This window comes from Gavia stellata, chromosome 2 (assembly GCF_030936135.1).
Source record: "Gavia stellata isolate bGavSte3 chromosome 2, bGavSte3.hap2, whole genome shotgun sequence".
Classification (NCBI taxonomy): Eukaryota; Metazoa; Chordata; class Aves; order Gaviiformes; family Gaviidae; genus Gavia; species Gavia stellata.
Genome location: NC_082595.1, coordinates 49,342,663 through 49,358,913, shown reverse-complemented (window position 1 = coordinate 49,358,913; position 16,251 = coordinate 49,342,663). Strand labels below are relative to the sequence as shown.

The following is a 16,251-nucleotide window of genomic DNA, read 5'->3' as shown; positions in this document are numbered from 1 at the left end:
GTACGGTGTCTTTTAGAAAACTGAATAAAGAGATTTATAAATTTTGTTTCTTCATTTCAATATGTACAATACCTTTAGAAATGCCCAACAAATTTTTCGGAAACCACGTTCCTGAATTTGTACATCAGAGTTGGCTCTCACTTCATCCATACTTAGAAAATCAAGGATCTGAAAGTATTGGTAGGAATATAAATATATTTCTAATGAATATATACTTCACAGTAATTAAAAAATACTGCTGAAAATATGCTAGATGTGATTCACTAAATTAAGCAGATTTCAATTTTAAGCAACTACAAAAACAGTACTTCTTCCACACAAGCATGCAATTAGAAACAACAGATCCTTATGCATCTACCTGATGACTATTTATGATTGGCTTTAAAAAGAACAGAAGTCTGGTCTTAAAAAACTATTCTTGCTTCCCTTCTGTCTCAAAAGAGGAAAATGTTCATGTGTAATTTTCATAAATCTTATATAGTTCACAAATCATATAGATCACAAATCTGACAGTCAAAACCAGCTGTATGTTAATCTAGCTGGAAAACGGCAGTCAAAAAGTTAGTTTTCCTTTCCTAGCTTTATCACTTATGTCATAAAATCAATCATAGCATGGTTTGGGTTGGAAGGGACCTTCAAAGATCATCTAATCCAACCCCCCTACCATGGGCAGGGACATCTTTCACTAGATCAGGTTGCTCAAAGCCCTGTCCAACCTGACTTTGAACACTTGCAATGATGTCCATTAGATTCTTCATTTTTCTGGTCAGTGACCAGAATCTTCTCATATTTAGCCACTCCTGGAGGTTTATCTGGTATACAAAAAAACCTTGGAATCATGCTTTCTTCAAACTGGTATTTCATAAACCACACCGAAGTCAAACAGCGTGCTGAAAGTGTAGTCATACTTTTGGTCCCAACATTAACATGATTTCCATGAAGAATCTCTACATACATATGTAATTATTTTTGTGTTAAGCAACTAAGGACTCTTCAATTCTATAAATGTGTTCATTTATGAGTACCACAGAACATAAAGAAACATATGGTGATATTGTATACACAATCGGTTTGAAATACAAAAAAACAAGGAATGAAAAAATATTTATTGTATTAGGTTCCCATTTTCATGTTAATACTACAGAATCTCTCTTTACAAATATTGAAATACTTAAGCTCAAAATCATGCTGAATATATACCTCACAATTTTTCCTTTAAACATAATTGGAGGACGAATTAATAATTACTTCATGAAGAACAGGAGAGGAGAAGTAGATGTCTAAAATGTTAATGGAAAACAATGCAATAGCTTGCTCGTTGGTACAAGGGAAAAGAGGTATTGCTACAAGCAGGCAAACTTCATCTTTGAATTTCTGGTACTTAAGCTTCTTTTCAGATTTCAAGAACGTGAAAAAGGAAAAAGTTATATTCTTCATACATGGCGCCATCCCTCCTGATCTGGAACAATCTTACCAGCCTTTCCCAGAAGTTTGACAGTTGATTTAATAAGAAAGCTTTGTCCTCCTTATTACTATCAAAACAGGGGGGTTTTGCTATAAAAAAATGTTTATTAGTATTAGCAATCACCAATACCACTTTTTGGGATCTCCACTTAATTCTGTATCTTAAAGCTATGCTATTAACCCAATATAAGTGAAATAAAACACCTGAATCGGTCAAATATATACTGTTGAAGAAACAAACAGAAAATTATAATGTGCATATATTTGATGCAAAATATTTAACCTTACCTCAAAAAACAGGATTACCCAAGGGCTTTCTTCAGTATTTTGAATAAAATAACTAAAACGCTCATTAAATATGACTTGTTCCTCCCACTCTGGAATTGTTGATTTAGACTGTCTGAAGTCATATGGTTGTGTCATAATAGGAAGAATGTGCTCTATTTGTTCTTGTTCATAACAAGATGAAACTTTCCTCCTGCTGTTTGAAAATTTCCAAACAGTTACAATTGGTATAGCGCCTTAAAAAACCAACTCAAACAAAACAGTATTTTCAACTACTGAAAGCAAAGAAACATGTAAGATACCATTTGTTTGATTTCAGAAAAAAAAATTCTAAAACCACCCCAAATTTAAGACAATTTGCAATGTATATAGGAATGCTACAGGCTGAAGTTCAAAATCCTAACAAACAAGCTACTGTTACCAAATTTATGTATAATGATCATGGTAGAGTCTACTGCTTAAACGCTGTTAAAATTTGGTTTTTGTGAAAATTATGCATAATGACAGTGGAAACAAGTAACTGAAGTGAATAGAAATATGAAGAACTAAACTTCATTTCAGGATTTTTAAAGTTCTTTATAAAAAATAAAAGGCAGTCACTATTTATGCTACAAGAGTTTTGCTTACTTATTCTAATCTTGGCTTCTACGTATTTTCGATATTTAGGAAATGTTTTCTCTGGAAAGAATACAGAATGAACTATGCTGTAAATATTGGGACCTTGAGAGCAATGCAGAGCACTTAAAAGTGCAAAAAAAGAAAAGAAAAATACCACCCTAATTTACTGTAGCTATATATATATGCATTATCATAGATGTAGAAACTAATGAATGACCTCACAAGCTTAAAATTCAGCATTATTTTCATTTTTGTATTTAATTTTCTAGGGAATAATCTATGTATTTATAGTAATCATTGATAACAGAAACAGTTTATTAAAAGTCACCTATGATCCTTCTTGACGTATAAGCCACTTCTCTGATCAACAACATGGATTTTAACCATGGGATGAGATACCAGGAGATCAGTTTTAAGTCTATCAGATCGATGAATATAAACTCCCAACACAAGATCATCACCAAAACCAAATTTAGACTGAGTCGAAACTTCTGAATTCTTCATTTCCTCGTCATTTTCTGCAGCAATTTCTGTATTTTCTTCTAGAAATAGGAACAAAGTAAATAGAGGTTACTGTGTTCCACAAGGGACAGTTTAAAGGAGTAAAAATGCTCTGTATTGTCTTAGCAATCAAAAGTAAAGTAATAATATTTAACGTGTTCTTTATGTAATAGGTTAAAATAAAATTATCAAATTTGCAGCATTTTAAACATGCATGAACATACACATGAATATATATTAATATAATCTATTCCTATTAACAAACATTTTTATTTAAAATGAGAGGTCTTCTTCTTGATTGACATAGGTTCTTCTGTGCCACAATGACTTAAAATCCATATAGTTCAATATCCTGCTCTGGACGACAGCCTATAGTAGGTTTTGTTTGTTTGTTTTAAGGAAAACATAAAAAACAAGATAAGCAGAAACTGATGCTTCCTCCATGTGCATTTTCCCCCAATTTATCAAACATTGTTTTCAGAACTTCCTCATTTACAAGTTACAGTGAGACCACCATACTTAATAGATATCAAAGGACCTACTCCTCATCCATTTCTGTAATCTCCTTTTTTGAAATTAATTTCTTACTTTGGCCTCAGAACGTTTGAGGAAATGAATTCTCCAATTTGACTATGCATTGCATGAAAAAGTACTCCTTATGTTTGAATTGAGCATCAGGTTAAAGCAGTGGTGATACACCATTTATAGCACAAAGTAAATAAAAATGATAAAATAATAAAAAGACAATTAGAATATGCATCTAAGTAATATACTGTAGAGATGGTATATCTATCATAATATTATTATATTATGCTTTAAAAAGAAACCACTTTTTAACTATTTATCGATTTCAAAACTATTTACAGTAAATGAATTCTCAAGATTTTAGATTGACACATCAAATTAACTTCCTTACAAATTAGCCTCAGAATTTGAAGATCAAAATACAATTAAGTAACTAAAGAAACATAAGTAACTTCTGTGTTACTACTATGGACAAATATTTCTGTAGCAACACACAAAAGAAAAAAAAAAAGACTTGGATAAAGCAGCAAAGCAGCACACCATTCTAAAATTTTGTTGGCCGACCTTTTCTGGTTTTCTTTTTAACCTTCTTTGCTTTCGGCTTCTGTTTTTCCATGCTTTCCTGCAGTTTCTGTCCTTCTGATGTAAATAGTCTTTCCAATGACTGATTTTCATTGCCATCTTCTGCTGGATGATGCTGTAGCTCAGAAAGGGACATTGCACTGCAATGTAACAGATTACTGTCAGCAGTTGTAGTCTACTGTATAGATGGATACAATTGCTCATTACCATTATTAATCCACTTGAAATTTCCTCTTTAGTTCTGCAACTCATCATCTGTGTATCTTGAAAATGCAACACGCCCCCCCCCCCCCCCCAACATTGGTGTCTTGCCTTTTTTATTTCTCCCCTCCTTCATTTCCCCCTAATTTCCAGATAATTGCAGAACCATTCATGTGAATAGAGCTAAGCTAATACTCTTCTGCTGGATCAGGGCCATCACTCATCACTAAAACGATGCACAAAATTATCTTTAGTTAAGAGTGAGTTCCACAGAAAAAACCCACCCGATCGTAATGAAGGATATTTTTTTAAAAAGTTAAACAGAATCTGTGAGTTAAACATTAATCTTGAGACCATTTTTAAAAAGTATTTGGTAATATTTTTTCATAACAGAATCATCCAGTTCATCACTTAGAAAATATGTACAGTTTATCAGAAAGCTTCTGCCCATCTTAAACCAAAACGAAACATTTCACTTAAGATTCACAGACACACAGTATACAGTTTATCATGGTACCTTGTTTCAGCTTCACTTAAAATTGCTATTTCTTTCTTCTTTTTCTTCTTTTTGCCCACTTCGTTGTTCAATACAACTTCATGGCTTTGAACACTGGAGGTAAATTCAGACATCTGTTCTTTAAGTTTCATTCTTATTTTCTTTTTAATTGCATTTGCCTCATCCTCGGCCACATGCAGCTGATAGGCTCGAATTAGCTCTTCTTCCTCTTCTAATTCAGTTGCATTTCTCGCTTCAGTCAAGGAATTTTTAATCTTTCTATCACCTTCTTGATGAGGTACTTCTGTTTGTGATTTACTTTTTGTTTTCTTCTTTGGAAAATCATTAATCTTTTTCTCAAAACTCTCCAATTTAGCTTCATGTAAATTTTCCTCCTCATTAAATTGTTCTTGTAACAGTGATTTCTTTTTCTTCTTGTTAGACTTTGATTGCTTGTTCTCCTCTCCACTAACAATATCATTGTTTATTTTCTCTGCAATTGAGGCTTTCTCTCTCAGTTTATTTTTTGTAAATCGGGGACTCTCTTCTTCAGGATTATATGTGTTGTTTATAATTGCTTCATCATTCACGCTTTCCTTAGCTAGATCAATATTACTTCTAAAGGTCTCAAGCTATAAATGAAAAGAACATAAAATATACTCATACTAAAAATTATGTTCTAAGGATAAACACAGTCCTTTACATTATTTCTTTAAGAACATTACACAAAGTAAAACGAAATCAAACATCTAGTTATTTTCTTGTTTAAAATTAACAAGTGACAGATTGAAAGGCAACAGAAAATTCACACTGAAAAAAAACCTTTTGTGTTTGGGCACTTCATCCTCAATTTTGTTTCACTATGTTTTTAAGTGACTTTTATATATATCCAGTAAAAAAAGAAATCAACAAGTCTACTCCATAAACAGATGCCAATGTTTTAGACTATGGAAGACTTGAAGATTACATGCAGCATGAAATCAGGTATTTTCATCCATTTAAAATGCAAGTTAGAGAGCCTTCAGGCTCAGTTGTTTGTATTCTCTTTTACTGAAAGTTGCTTGCCAAGTTTGACAATGAAAATATATTAAAAAGTGCTAAAACTGAAAACCAGATTTCCATTAAGACTTTTTTCTTTTAAAAACATAAAGTTGAAAATAACACCCACATTATTCTTAGTAGAATGACAAAGAGTTGATCTGAAGACCAGTCTAGTAAAAACAGCTAAGATAAATTTCAGCTAATGCATTTGTCTGTGCACTCCTTTTGCCAATTTTTGGTCTTTTTAGAAAACACATTGTAAACTTTCCTCCCTCCTTCAGGTTTCTATTCCTGATTACTAAAAGTTATAATGCTCCATCCCCAGAAACATTCGAAGTCAGGCTGGATCTCTGTTCCCTGATGGAACTTCTATAAAGTCACTGAGGTTCATTTACTCTGTCTTACATAAAACTCTGTGGAGTCTCCACACGAAACATTAGAAAGGACTTTAAAACACAAAGAAAGCAAATAAAAAAGAAGTTGGAGAAAATACAAGCATCTGCATACAATCTTTTCTTTGCAAAGACCATCTTCCTCCCTCAATAAACAAAGACATCTTCCCCTTCTAGCTGGGATCTCTGATATTCAAGAAACATTTCCTCAAAGAAACCTAGCTGCTGCAAAAACTTGCTTGAAATATTTACTAGAACTTGTTATTTATTATACCTACAAACAAAAACATACATCCACAAATATGTTTCATGAATAGTAGCAGCACACAGTCACTGAATTATAGCAAATTTACTCATAGGAAAAAAGTACAGAATATCCTCATAATGAAATAAAACACAATCTCAAACTACAGCAAATTCTAGGAGCATTAATAGATGCTGCTTCAGCAGTTCAAGCACAAATTCCTCAGATACGTAGCCTGTATCATCTTAACTCAGGCCACTTTTTCCACATGTTGTAATTACATGATGTAATTAAACAGAGAGGAAAGATGGGAGGAATCACAAAACAATAAAGTAAAAGCCATCAGATTAGGTCTCAGGCAGAGGCAGGGATACCATCTGAAATGCAGGACAGAGAGAGATCAACTAAGAGCAATCGTCTGTATATAAACACACTTGAACTGGGTTAGAAAAAAGAAGTTAGGCTGGAAAAGCACCTCAGGGGATAGGCCGGTCTCTGGAGTAACTCCAGAGGGTTGCTGACCTGAACCTGACCTCCTCAGCTTAAAGCATGGAACAAATGAGAAGGCTTTTTTTCAAAACAGCTTTGCTGCCACACTACAACACCAGGGCAGCAGAAGTGTTCTTCCCTGAGAACAGACCTACTTGCACTACTGGCTTGACAGGAGCAAGAGATGGGTGCCAGCCAAGATGCATGAGGTGGGCTAACACACAAGGCTCATACCACAATGAGCCAACCCCAGGTCACGTCACTTGCCAGTCGTGTTCCAGAGCTGACAGCAGGGACAACACCTAATAATCTTACCCTTTGTTAAAAAGGTTTCTCAAATATGCTTGAGTGGAACCTGGAAACACCTCAAGTGATTTTGTCCAGGGTATCTGGAAACTCAGATAACCAGATTTACAGGTGTACTTGAACTTCTTCCCATAATACAGGCACACCTTGAAAAATTAGGAGTGGATGTTGCCAGCCCACTGAAGGGCTGATATATACTGGTTGTGAAAGACCATTTACTTACAACTAAATTGGTAATGAATGTACTTGTGAAGCTGGCTAGTTGAGTGGGATCTTTAAGAAAATTTTACTGCAGTAGGGAACCAATTCTACTGTCATTGCTCATACAAGACTACAAAATGTAGACTCTCAAAGCTAGAAGAACTTTAATTTACGGATAGGATGGGCTTGGAGAAATTTCACCAGATTTTAACAGAAAACATCGAGAAAATATGTAGGCCAAGTATATAATCAACTATTAGCAGTTCTCCTATTTTAAATATAGGAAACAAAGGGCTAAAAACCAGTGGAAATCTCAACAATTATTCAGTGCCTGTCAGCTTATAGAAAAAAATGGGCTATGAAACAGACCCAGGTGAAGTTCTACAAACTCAGCTCTGCAGGTTGTTCTACATCTAAGACAGAAGCTTAAGTACTGAATTAGTCTAAGGAAACCTGTAAAACATCCATCTTACCCAAAAGAATACAAGAATTTTCAAGCCTGGAGATAGACTCCTATTACCTGTACCTTAATGAAACTCCAGACTCCAACCTGTCATCCAGGGCCTTATGAAGAAAGGGAAGAAGTAGACTCAGTGAGGTAGGAAGTAAAAAGCTTCAAATGGATAAATCTATTGCAGTCCTGCCCTGAATACAAAAACCTTAGTTTATCAATGTGTGCCCATCCCAATATTGTAAGCCAGTCAGACTACAGGCTAGGGAAGAAATTCTTGCCTCCATAAAGGGATCTTGCTTTTCGCCTAGGAGAAAACTTCACTGACATTTTGTGAGTTAAACATTCTCTTTTCTACCATGAAATTTAGATTGAACTAAACAAACTCAACCATTTTCATGCTGACTTTAGACAAATTAATCTATCTGGGCAAAATGGCCTGGGCATTACCTGGTCTGAGGCTTGCCTCATTCTAACAGCTTGTAATAGGAGGCATAACTGGCAAAAACTAAGTATGGTGACTGTTAGCCCTAGAAGCAATACTATCAAATTCACTTTCTGACTGTGTCCCAATTGTTTTGTTTTTTCAACCATGCCTTCAGGCCTCATACCCACTGCCCCTGTGGCTATTGAACAACAAAGCAGACCTTTCACTGGGCACAGCTGATGTCTATCTCCATCTCCACCACAAGCCCCTCATTCCTATCAGTTGTGACTTCAAACTCATCCTGCCCTACTGACATCAGCCTTTGCTCTTCCTATCAGGCTGCTCCCCATCTCTCCAAGCAGGCTCTCTAGGCAATGGGCACACAGAGCGGAGAACACAATCTCCTTACCCTCACTTCTTGTTTAAATCACAGCAATCTCGTGCAGTTTCAAGGAAACAGTTGACTACAGTGGAAAAGGTTTTATTAACCTAAGAAAGGCTAGGTTCAATAAAGACAAAAGAAAGAAGCATACTGGAACATTTCCAGTGGAAATACGCTCTCAACCATGACCTGTTTCTGATCAAACCTGGGAGACCATTTATGGCAAGTGTGTGACACAAAGACAACAACCATCACTGATAAATTTCACATTATTTCAAGATACATGCAACTCTATACAGTTAAATTATATAAAGTGAAAAAAACTGTAACACCACCAGCCAACCTCCTCCATCTTCCTCCTCTTCCCCTCCCACACACATTTATTTCTTACAAGGAAGTGACTGGTTATTTGCTGAAGCTTTTACAGAAATTTCTACTTGAATGGAACCAGCATGGAAAATACCAACCTGAGCTCTTGCAATTTTGCCACACTTTAAGGAAATATTCAGAATGGTCTATTAGGTTTCAATACACGTTCTCCTCAAGTTCTTAGTTTTTTAGTGCTTTGATTGGTAAAAATCTATGGCTTCAACAAAACCATGAAGTTAGGCTTCCACAATGATCCTAAAAATGCTTCTTAATTTGTGTATATACCATTAACTTTTGATTCAGTTCACTGTGACTTTAAGTGTTTCTAGGTAACTCCACAAAACACTAGTGTTTTGCATCAGAGACTTCTGGAATGCAAACCAATTTTAAAACCAAAGTAAGCTTAAAATATTTGTGAATAATATGTAGTTGCATATGAACATTCAATTATGTGCTCAAAAATACTTATATTAGACTTCTAAAGTACAGATTTGAAAACTCACATTTCATCAAAAAACTAAACCTAACCAAGGAAGAATTTAGTCTTAGAATCATAGAATTGTTTAGGTTGGAAAAGACCTTTAAGATCAAGTCCAACCGTTAACCAAACACTGCCAAGTCCACCACTACGCCATATCCCTAAGTACCTACATGTCTTTTAAATACCTCCAGGGATGGTGACTCAACCACCTCCCTAGGCAGCCTGTTCCAACGCTTGACAACCCCTTCTGTGAATAAATTTTTCCTAATATCCAATCTAAACCTCCCCTGGTGCAACCTGAGGCCATTTCCTCTTGTCCTGTCGCTTGTTACTCAGCAGAAGAGTCCTGTATTTACACATATGCCAGCAAAAAAAAGGAAAAAACCCACGCTCTTCTATGCTCTATTTTAGACATCACATTGATTCTTTGTATAGACTATTGACTAAATACCATATACTTCAAGGAATGCAAAATAAAAAAAATGCACACAAATATCAACTTCAAATTATCAATGTAAAGACAAAATTATGTTTCAAGCATAACAATACTAAGTTTAATATAACTATTCCAAATATACTTCTATATAATAAATACATGTAACATTCTGATATTATATAAAATACCACTCCTTTGTCTTAAATGTGTATTAAAGAATGAACATTCACTTCCAGCATCTGGTAAAGATGCAATTGTAAGAAAAAAGACTGAAAATATAAAACCCAACAGGAGGAAAATAAAAAACCAGAACATTTGCCTTTTAAGCAAACTGCTTTCTTCTGAAATTCCAAACATTTCAAGTCAATAATTGGTATATATAGGACTCATATTAAACATTTATTCTTCTGTTCAGGAAAAAAGATACAATATGAACCACAACTCACTCAGAGGAATCTCTGAGGCTCTTTTAATGAGAGATATGCCACAAACAAGAAAAAGTCATCTAACCATAAGGTCAGGGTGATAGAATCATTCCTAATCTGCAAGTCACAAGCTAAGGCCAAAATCTTTAAAACAGATCTTTATACATGTGTGTTGCCTAAGTAGTCATGTAAACATGGGACCACTCAGACACAAAGCTCAGCACATGCAGAAATATGCTGATTACTGACATCAAATTGGAAAAACGTTTCAAATGTTGTTTAATATTGTTTGTAAATTCTTATACCAGTAATTTTTAGGAAATAGAATAAAGCTAATGATTACGTCTAATATTATTACAAATTCTCATCAGTTCTCAATTCACAGATGTATTACACAGACGTACCTATATTACACAAATGTAGTACTCTCAAGATTAAATACTTTTACAGCCATAATTCTACTAGCCCATCACTCAAACTTCCACTAAAGTCAATAATGAATTTGAAAATCTTAAAACTTCTCTGAAAAATGTGAACGCAAAAAAAGTACTCGCAGACTTTAAGTGAGTGCATGCCTGCATGTGCCACTTCCTTTTTACCAGTATTATATTCTATATAATTTTGGCATACCTACAAATTACAGGGATACATTGCTGGTACACAAACAACAAATAAAAGCTACACCAAAAACAAAGGACATGTGCAGAAATAGACTTCATACTTTATTTTTTTAAAATGCTTACATGTCCTTTCTACAATACATTTTCCTGATCTTTTTTCCGCTAAGGAAGGCAACCAAAGCGTGCATGTGTTCAAACTCACCACAATATTCTCTTGAGAGTGAAGCTTCTTTTTCTTTGATTTCTTTGTGTCTGTTAGGCCAGCATGACGTCTGAAGATTTCCTCAAAACGGACTTTGGTTTTTGCCTTTGCCTCACTTTCAACTGCAAAAAGATATCTAGAGTATGATTCACTAGCTCAATAATCACCATTTCTAAAAAAGTGTGTAATCATGCTTTAAAATTGCAAAGGACAAGAATTATTTTATCAGGGAAAGTTTACCATGAAATTTGCTTATTATTCAGTTAAGCATTTCCACTGACAACGTAAACCACACAAGGATAACTCGGCAACGTTGTACAAACACATCAGGCTATTACTTGTTGCTGAAGTCGGCACTGTCTACCCTGTTTCCTGAAGAAAGCACATTTTGAAGAGCACACACATCAGGATCAGCACAAAACTTGAGCTAGCCAAAGCAGAGGACAGATTATTGCCCTCGCTGTTTATGAACAATAGCACACTGATAACAGAGGTGACACATTGTCTCCAGAAGCACCAGGTCTGGGTTCTTACTGAGTCTGGAACCCAGAGGAGGACCACCCTGAGGCAGATCTGTAAGAGGTAGGAGCACACACCAATCCAAAATCAGCTGGAGCTGAAAGCTCCTGCCTTTCTTTAAATCATGATACTGCTATTAGCAGCATTTGAACCCTTGAAGCAGTAGGTGTTCTAGCCCCCCTGCGGTAATGCTTAATCTGTAGCTAAAGAATTAAAAATGCAATCTGGCACACCACTGAAAAAGGCTGTTGAATCCTCATCTACGGCATATTTACCACTGTAATTACAATTTTTACAAAAGCCCCCAAATTTAAAATAAACACCAACCAGAAAACCAACACTTTGAAAATCAGCTATAAACATGGACTCAAAACAGAGCCAATGCAGCATTAAAAATTTATAGAGAGAAGTAACTCCTATCATTTGCATCTAGTTCTGACTATAAAATATGTATTGGAAATCAAACACAAAGTATTCTTACCTGCTGGCATTTTCGGTCCTCAGTTAGAAGTGGCTCAACACACCAGCTGCTTCTTCCTCAGAATTCACCATTCCATTTAAAGTAATTAACAACCTTCATTAACAGAACTGGTCCATAGACTTCAATCTAACAATTGAATGCATGCTAATTCACATCAAGGATGAGTACAGGTCTTTTATAGAAATATTTATTTCTAGACTATTTGTCTAAATTAATAGAAGTTCTCTGTCATCACATCTCAGCTCAGCATTCTCAGCATTTATCTGATACTTGTTATTTGAGAGTAAATAAAAAACAACACTACAGCAGTTTAATTAGCTATGTATTTCTGGGCAACAGCCGAGTGTTTCAGTACTATAGTCCTCCAGTCTTCTAAAAAAACCCTACTGTTTACTTAAATAATAATGACCCATGAAGCCATTTATATTGAAGCCTTTCTAACCAGGTTCCTATCCTGCCAGCATCAGAGAGGAAGTCACATTGTAGCCAGCTGATAGCTTTCAATGCAAAGATTAATACCTGCCAGCAAATTTAACTTTATTACAAATCTCTAAATATTTATGTTTACATAAAGCATTTGTATTTTACATAAAGCAGACAAGCAATTACATGAAACTCATTTCTCTAAAGAAAAAAATGTTAGGCCCTCCTGGTTGTGGAGAAAAGCTTACAAACACAATCCAAACAAAGCTTGCAGGCAAATAAAAATATTACACAGCTTTATCTTTTCATCAAGAAAATTCAGAATGTTTTACAAAAAACTTTAATAAAAAAAGCTGTTTTTTAAACAGTGGAACTGATGAAACCTAGCTTTCTATGAATGTGTTATGTTCCCCTTAGCCTTCCATGCAATGAACTATTGTACCTATCTCCCCGATAGCCCATCGGGCAAAAGCTCCATGTTCTCCCTAGGTAACACCTTCTGTTAGACACCACTAACTCATGTTCACTGGATGCCCAGACTACAACTATCCTAATAAATTGAGATGTAAGCATTAAATACCACCAGGCTATATGGTCGCATTATCCTCAGCACCATTTTGGTCCAAAACACCGAACACTCACCCAAGCAATTCCTGGGTACAGTTTAAGAGTTAATACGGATTATTATTAATAAGCAGTTTGCATGCGGTCACTTTGATTTGAGGCTAAGAGAGTTTATAGTATTAAAGTGGGCCAAACGTACCTCTTGGCCTCCACACTGAAAATCACTCCTGGACACACATATGTTACAGCATAGGACAGAGCTGAGGCTACACTTACATCCCCAAGCATTTGCATTACCGTACCCTCAGACCACTCTCATCTCTCTTTCATAGTTACTTGCTTCTTCCCTGTCCCCCACAGGCCACATACTTTCAGGTCATTTCATATTTGTTACTTACAGTAGTTTGGTCCGCTGGCTAGCCAAACCGAACCAAATTAAGGAAAAAAAAAAAAAAGGCAAAGTGTTAGGGTTGGTTTGGGATTATAGAAATGCTGATTAGTCAGATACCAGGTGTCATTACTTTATTTCATGTATTAAGCAAAGCATTTATACTAAGTATCCAACAACCTAAGGACGTTTGAAATGAGCACGAATGACCAGAAGGGACTTCACAGGAAGAAAGAAAATGTTTTGTTCTGTAATGTGGTTCATCATGTCACTGACAAGGTATTAATATTTTCACTAACTAAAATATATTTTGACTCGTAAAGCAAAGCTTTACTGTCATAACTAAAACAGTAACAGTTAAAAATAACACTTCTTACAAGAAATGAAAACAGAAAATATTATTGAAAAATGTTTTTGCAATTTATACTTAATTATATCAAAAGGCCATTTTAAAAGTACTACAGTTATTAAATGCTGCTTTTCAAGTAGCTGATTCACAATTGGCTAGAAAATACTTATAATTTGGAAGAGTAGAAAACTAAATATAAAATACAGCGGATTCTATCACTTTAATCATTCACTGAGTATTGCAGGAACATGGAAAATTCTCTTATAATTATTCGAGTGATTTCAACCACCCCTCAGAAGAACTAATTACAAACAACAAATGAAATGCTGAAGTGCTCTTAAATTTAAAACAAAAGATATGAGAGACAATATAGAATACAACAGCAAAACAAGTAAAGTGCATACCTGTTCCAAGTATGGAAATAATTTTATGGTCAAAGGTTAAATAAATCACACCACAAAAACACTACAGGTAAATTAATTTCACAGATACTTTTGCTTATAATGGAACAAACACCTTTCCAAGAGTCAGACTCACCTCATGTCTACCAGCTCTCTCTGTAAAATACATAGATTTGCCAAATTCACCAATGAGTGCATAATAAATTTCTATTTACCTCTATTTTTTTCAGTAAAGGTCTATACCCTTGTGGCAATAAAATTAAGACATAAAGTCCTCTGATGGTAGTGCTATTATTTTATACACATTTCCCATTTAGAATTACATGCCCTTTGACGTGGTGCATTAAAGCAACTATTAGACTTGTGTAAATATAGATCATTAATCAGCGAGGGTAACAAACAACAAGGCTGTTTACTCAGTATAATCTCACCTTAAAATAGGAGAGATTTTATCTTACATCAGAGTTCAGCAACCATAGTGCCCCAATCTGAATAAACTAAAAGATTAATCATTTAAGATGCATTTTTCCCTGATCACATTTGACCTCTTCCATGTTAGCTAATATAAGGCAATCCAGGAATGACAAAAATACATACTTGGAGCAGGGGCATATTCCAGCCATCGGGAATAATCAGGAAAACAAAATCACGAAGCCCAAACTGTATCTTGCTGAAAATCATCTGATTTGTTCTTCTCTAATATTCCATCTGTATTAATAGATGTGATTCTACATTAAATTGTTGCTCTTTTCACAATACTTTACAATATCCACTGAGTTGCTATATTCTACATCTGTAATACAGGAATTCTTTATGCAAAACATGCCACAAACCCACTATTTACAAAACTATTTACAATAATTTAAAAAAAAAAGGAAACCTATACTATAATGGAGCAGAACATACAGAATCTGCACTACACAATGGGAAGTGGCAAATTTCCTACATAATTAGGACCATTTAGGAATCTGAGTTGACAAAATATAATTAGACGCTTCCAGATTTTCACAAACCAAACACCTCATTTTTCTTTTATTGCAAAAAGTTAATGTAATCTTCAGTGGCTGAAAACAAGTAGAACATCAGGCCTTATTGACTTCTCATCTTTTAGATGAGAATAGTCATCCTAGTGGGAAATCTTGGAGCTTACTAGTAGGTTTCTAATTCACCTATCTGTAGGTATCACTGCTGTGAGACCTGAAAAAGCTTTAACTCAGAATTATACAGCAAAACAACGCTGAGTTGAATCTGTTCCTCTTGACTACTGATAAATGCGACATCAAAAACCAATCTGATTTCATTCAAGAAAATTCAGTATTTAAGTCCAGAAAACTGACAGACAGCTTTATTACTACCATTTAAATACCTATGTACCTGCATATCAAATAAACACTACTAGAAGTGCAGTAGCTTTCTACCAGTTTAGATGTGCTTGTAAAAACCTTGTATTCACACTAATTTAAAAGGATGTTTAAAAAAGCTGATGCCACCCGTCTGAGTTTTCTAATAGTAACGTATCAGAAAGCTTTTGCTTCAAAGTCACTGCGTTTTTTTCCCAGAAGATTTAGCACCTTCCATTGGTCAGGAGAAGGTTGAAAACCATCTCTGTCTGCCCTGATGGCAAAACTATGGACTTCAGTTCTGTATAAGGAAATACAGCTGACTTCTATGGTTTACAACATTTTACGTCTCTGCCTTATCTTAGATCATAATTATGAAAAGGGGTTCTCATCAAGAGACCACCCTAAGTATTTTAATTTCCAAAATGGTATTTTGCTTTTCGTGGAGGAATAATGGTAAAGAACAAAGATACAAAGGAACATTCCCAGCACACGCCATAACTGGACTAACTGATGGGATTAATCGCATTTAACGTGCAGATGCACATTCCTCATGCGAGAGAGGCATCACTGCTTTGAGGCTTAACATGTCAGGCATGGAGCACTGTATTTTCACGTGCCGTGGGATATAAACGGACCATGCAGTAT

The 16,251-nt window shown here is 35.1% G+C and overlaps 1 protein-coding gene across 2 annotated transcripts in view; it reads right to left on the bottom strand.

Annotated features, from left to right (window-relative positions):
- AHI1 (Abelson helper integration site 1) overlaps positions 1-13,541 on the bottom strand; it is a 104,011-nt gene extending 90,470 nt beyond the window's left edge. Inside the window, exons 1-8 of one of the 2 annotated variants that reach the window (XM_059833031.1) lie at positions 13,524-13,541; positions 12,139-12,190; positions 11,139-11,260; positions 4,694-5,304; positions 3,958-4,115; positions 2,696-2,909; positions 1,753-1,945; positions 73-168 (exon numbers count right to left, since the gene is read on the bottom strand). In XM_059833031.1, the coding sequence (XP_059689014.1) occupies positions 73-168; positions 1,753-1,945; positions 2,696-2,909; positions 3,958-4,115; positions 4,694-5,304; positions 11,139-11,260; positions 12,139-12,148 (1,404 nt within the window). In that variant the 5' untranslated portion in view covers positions 12,149-12,190; positions 13,524-13,541. Of the gene's footprint in view, positions 1-72; positions 169-1,752; positions 1,946-2,695; positions 2,910-3,957; positions 4,116-4,693; positions 5,305-11,138; positions 11,261-12,138; positions 12,376-13,523 lie in introns of those variants that run through there. The other variant, XM_059833024.1, reaches the window with a different exon arrangement.
- Between the last annotated feature and the right edge of the window lie 2,710 nt (positions 13,542-16,251).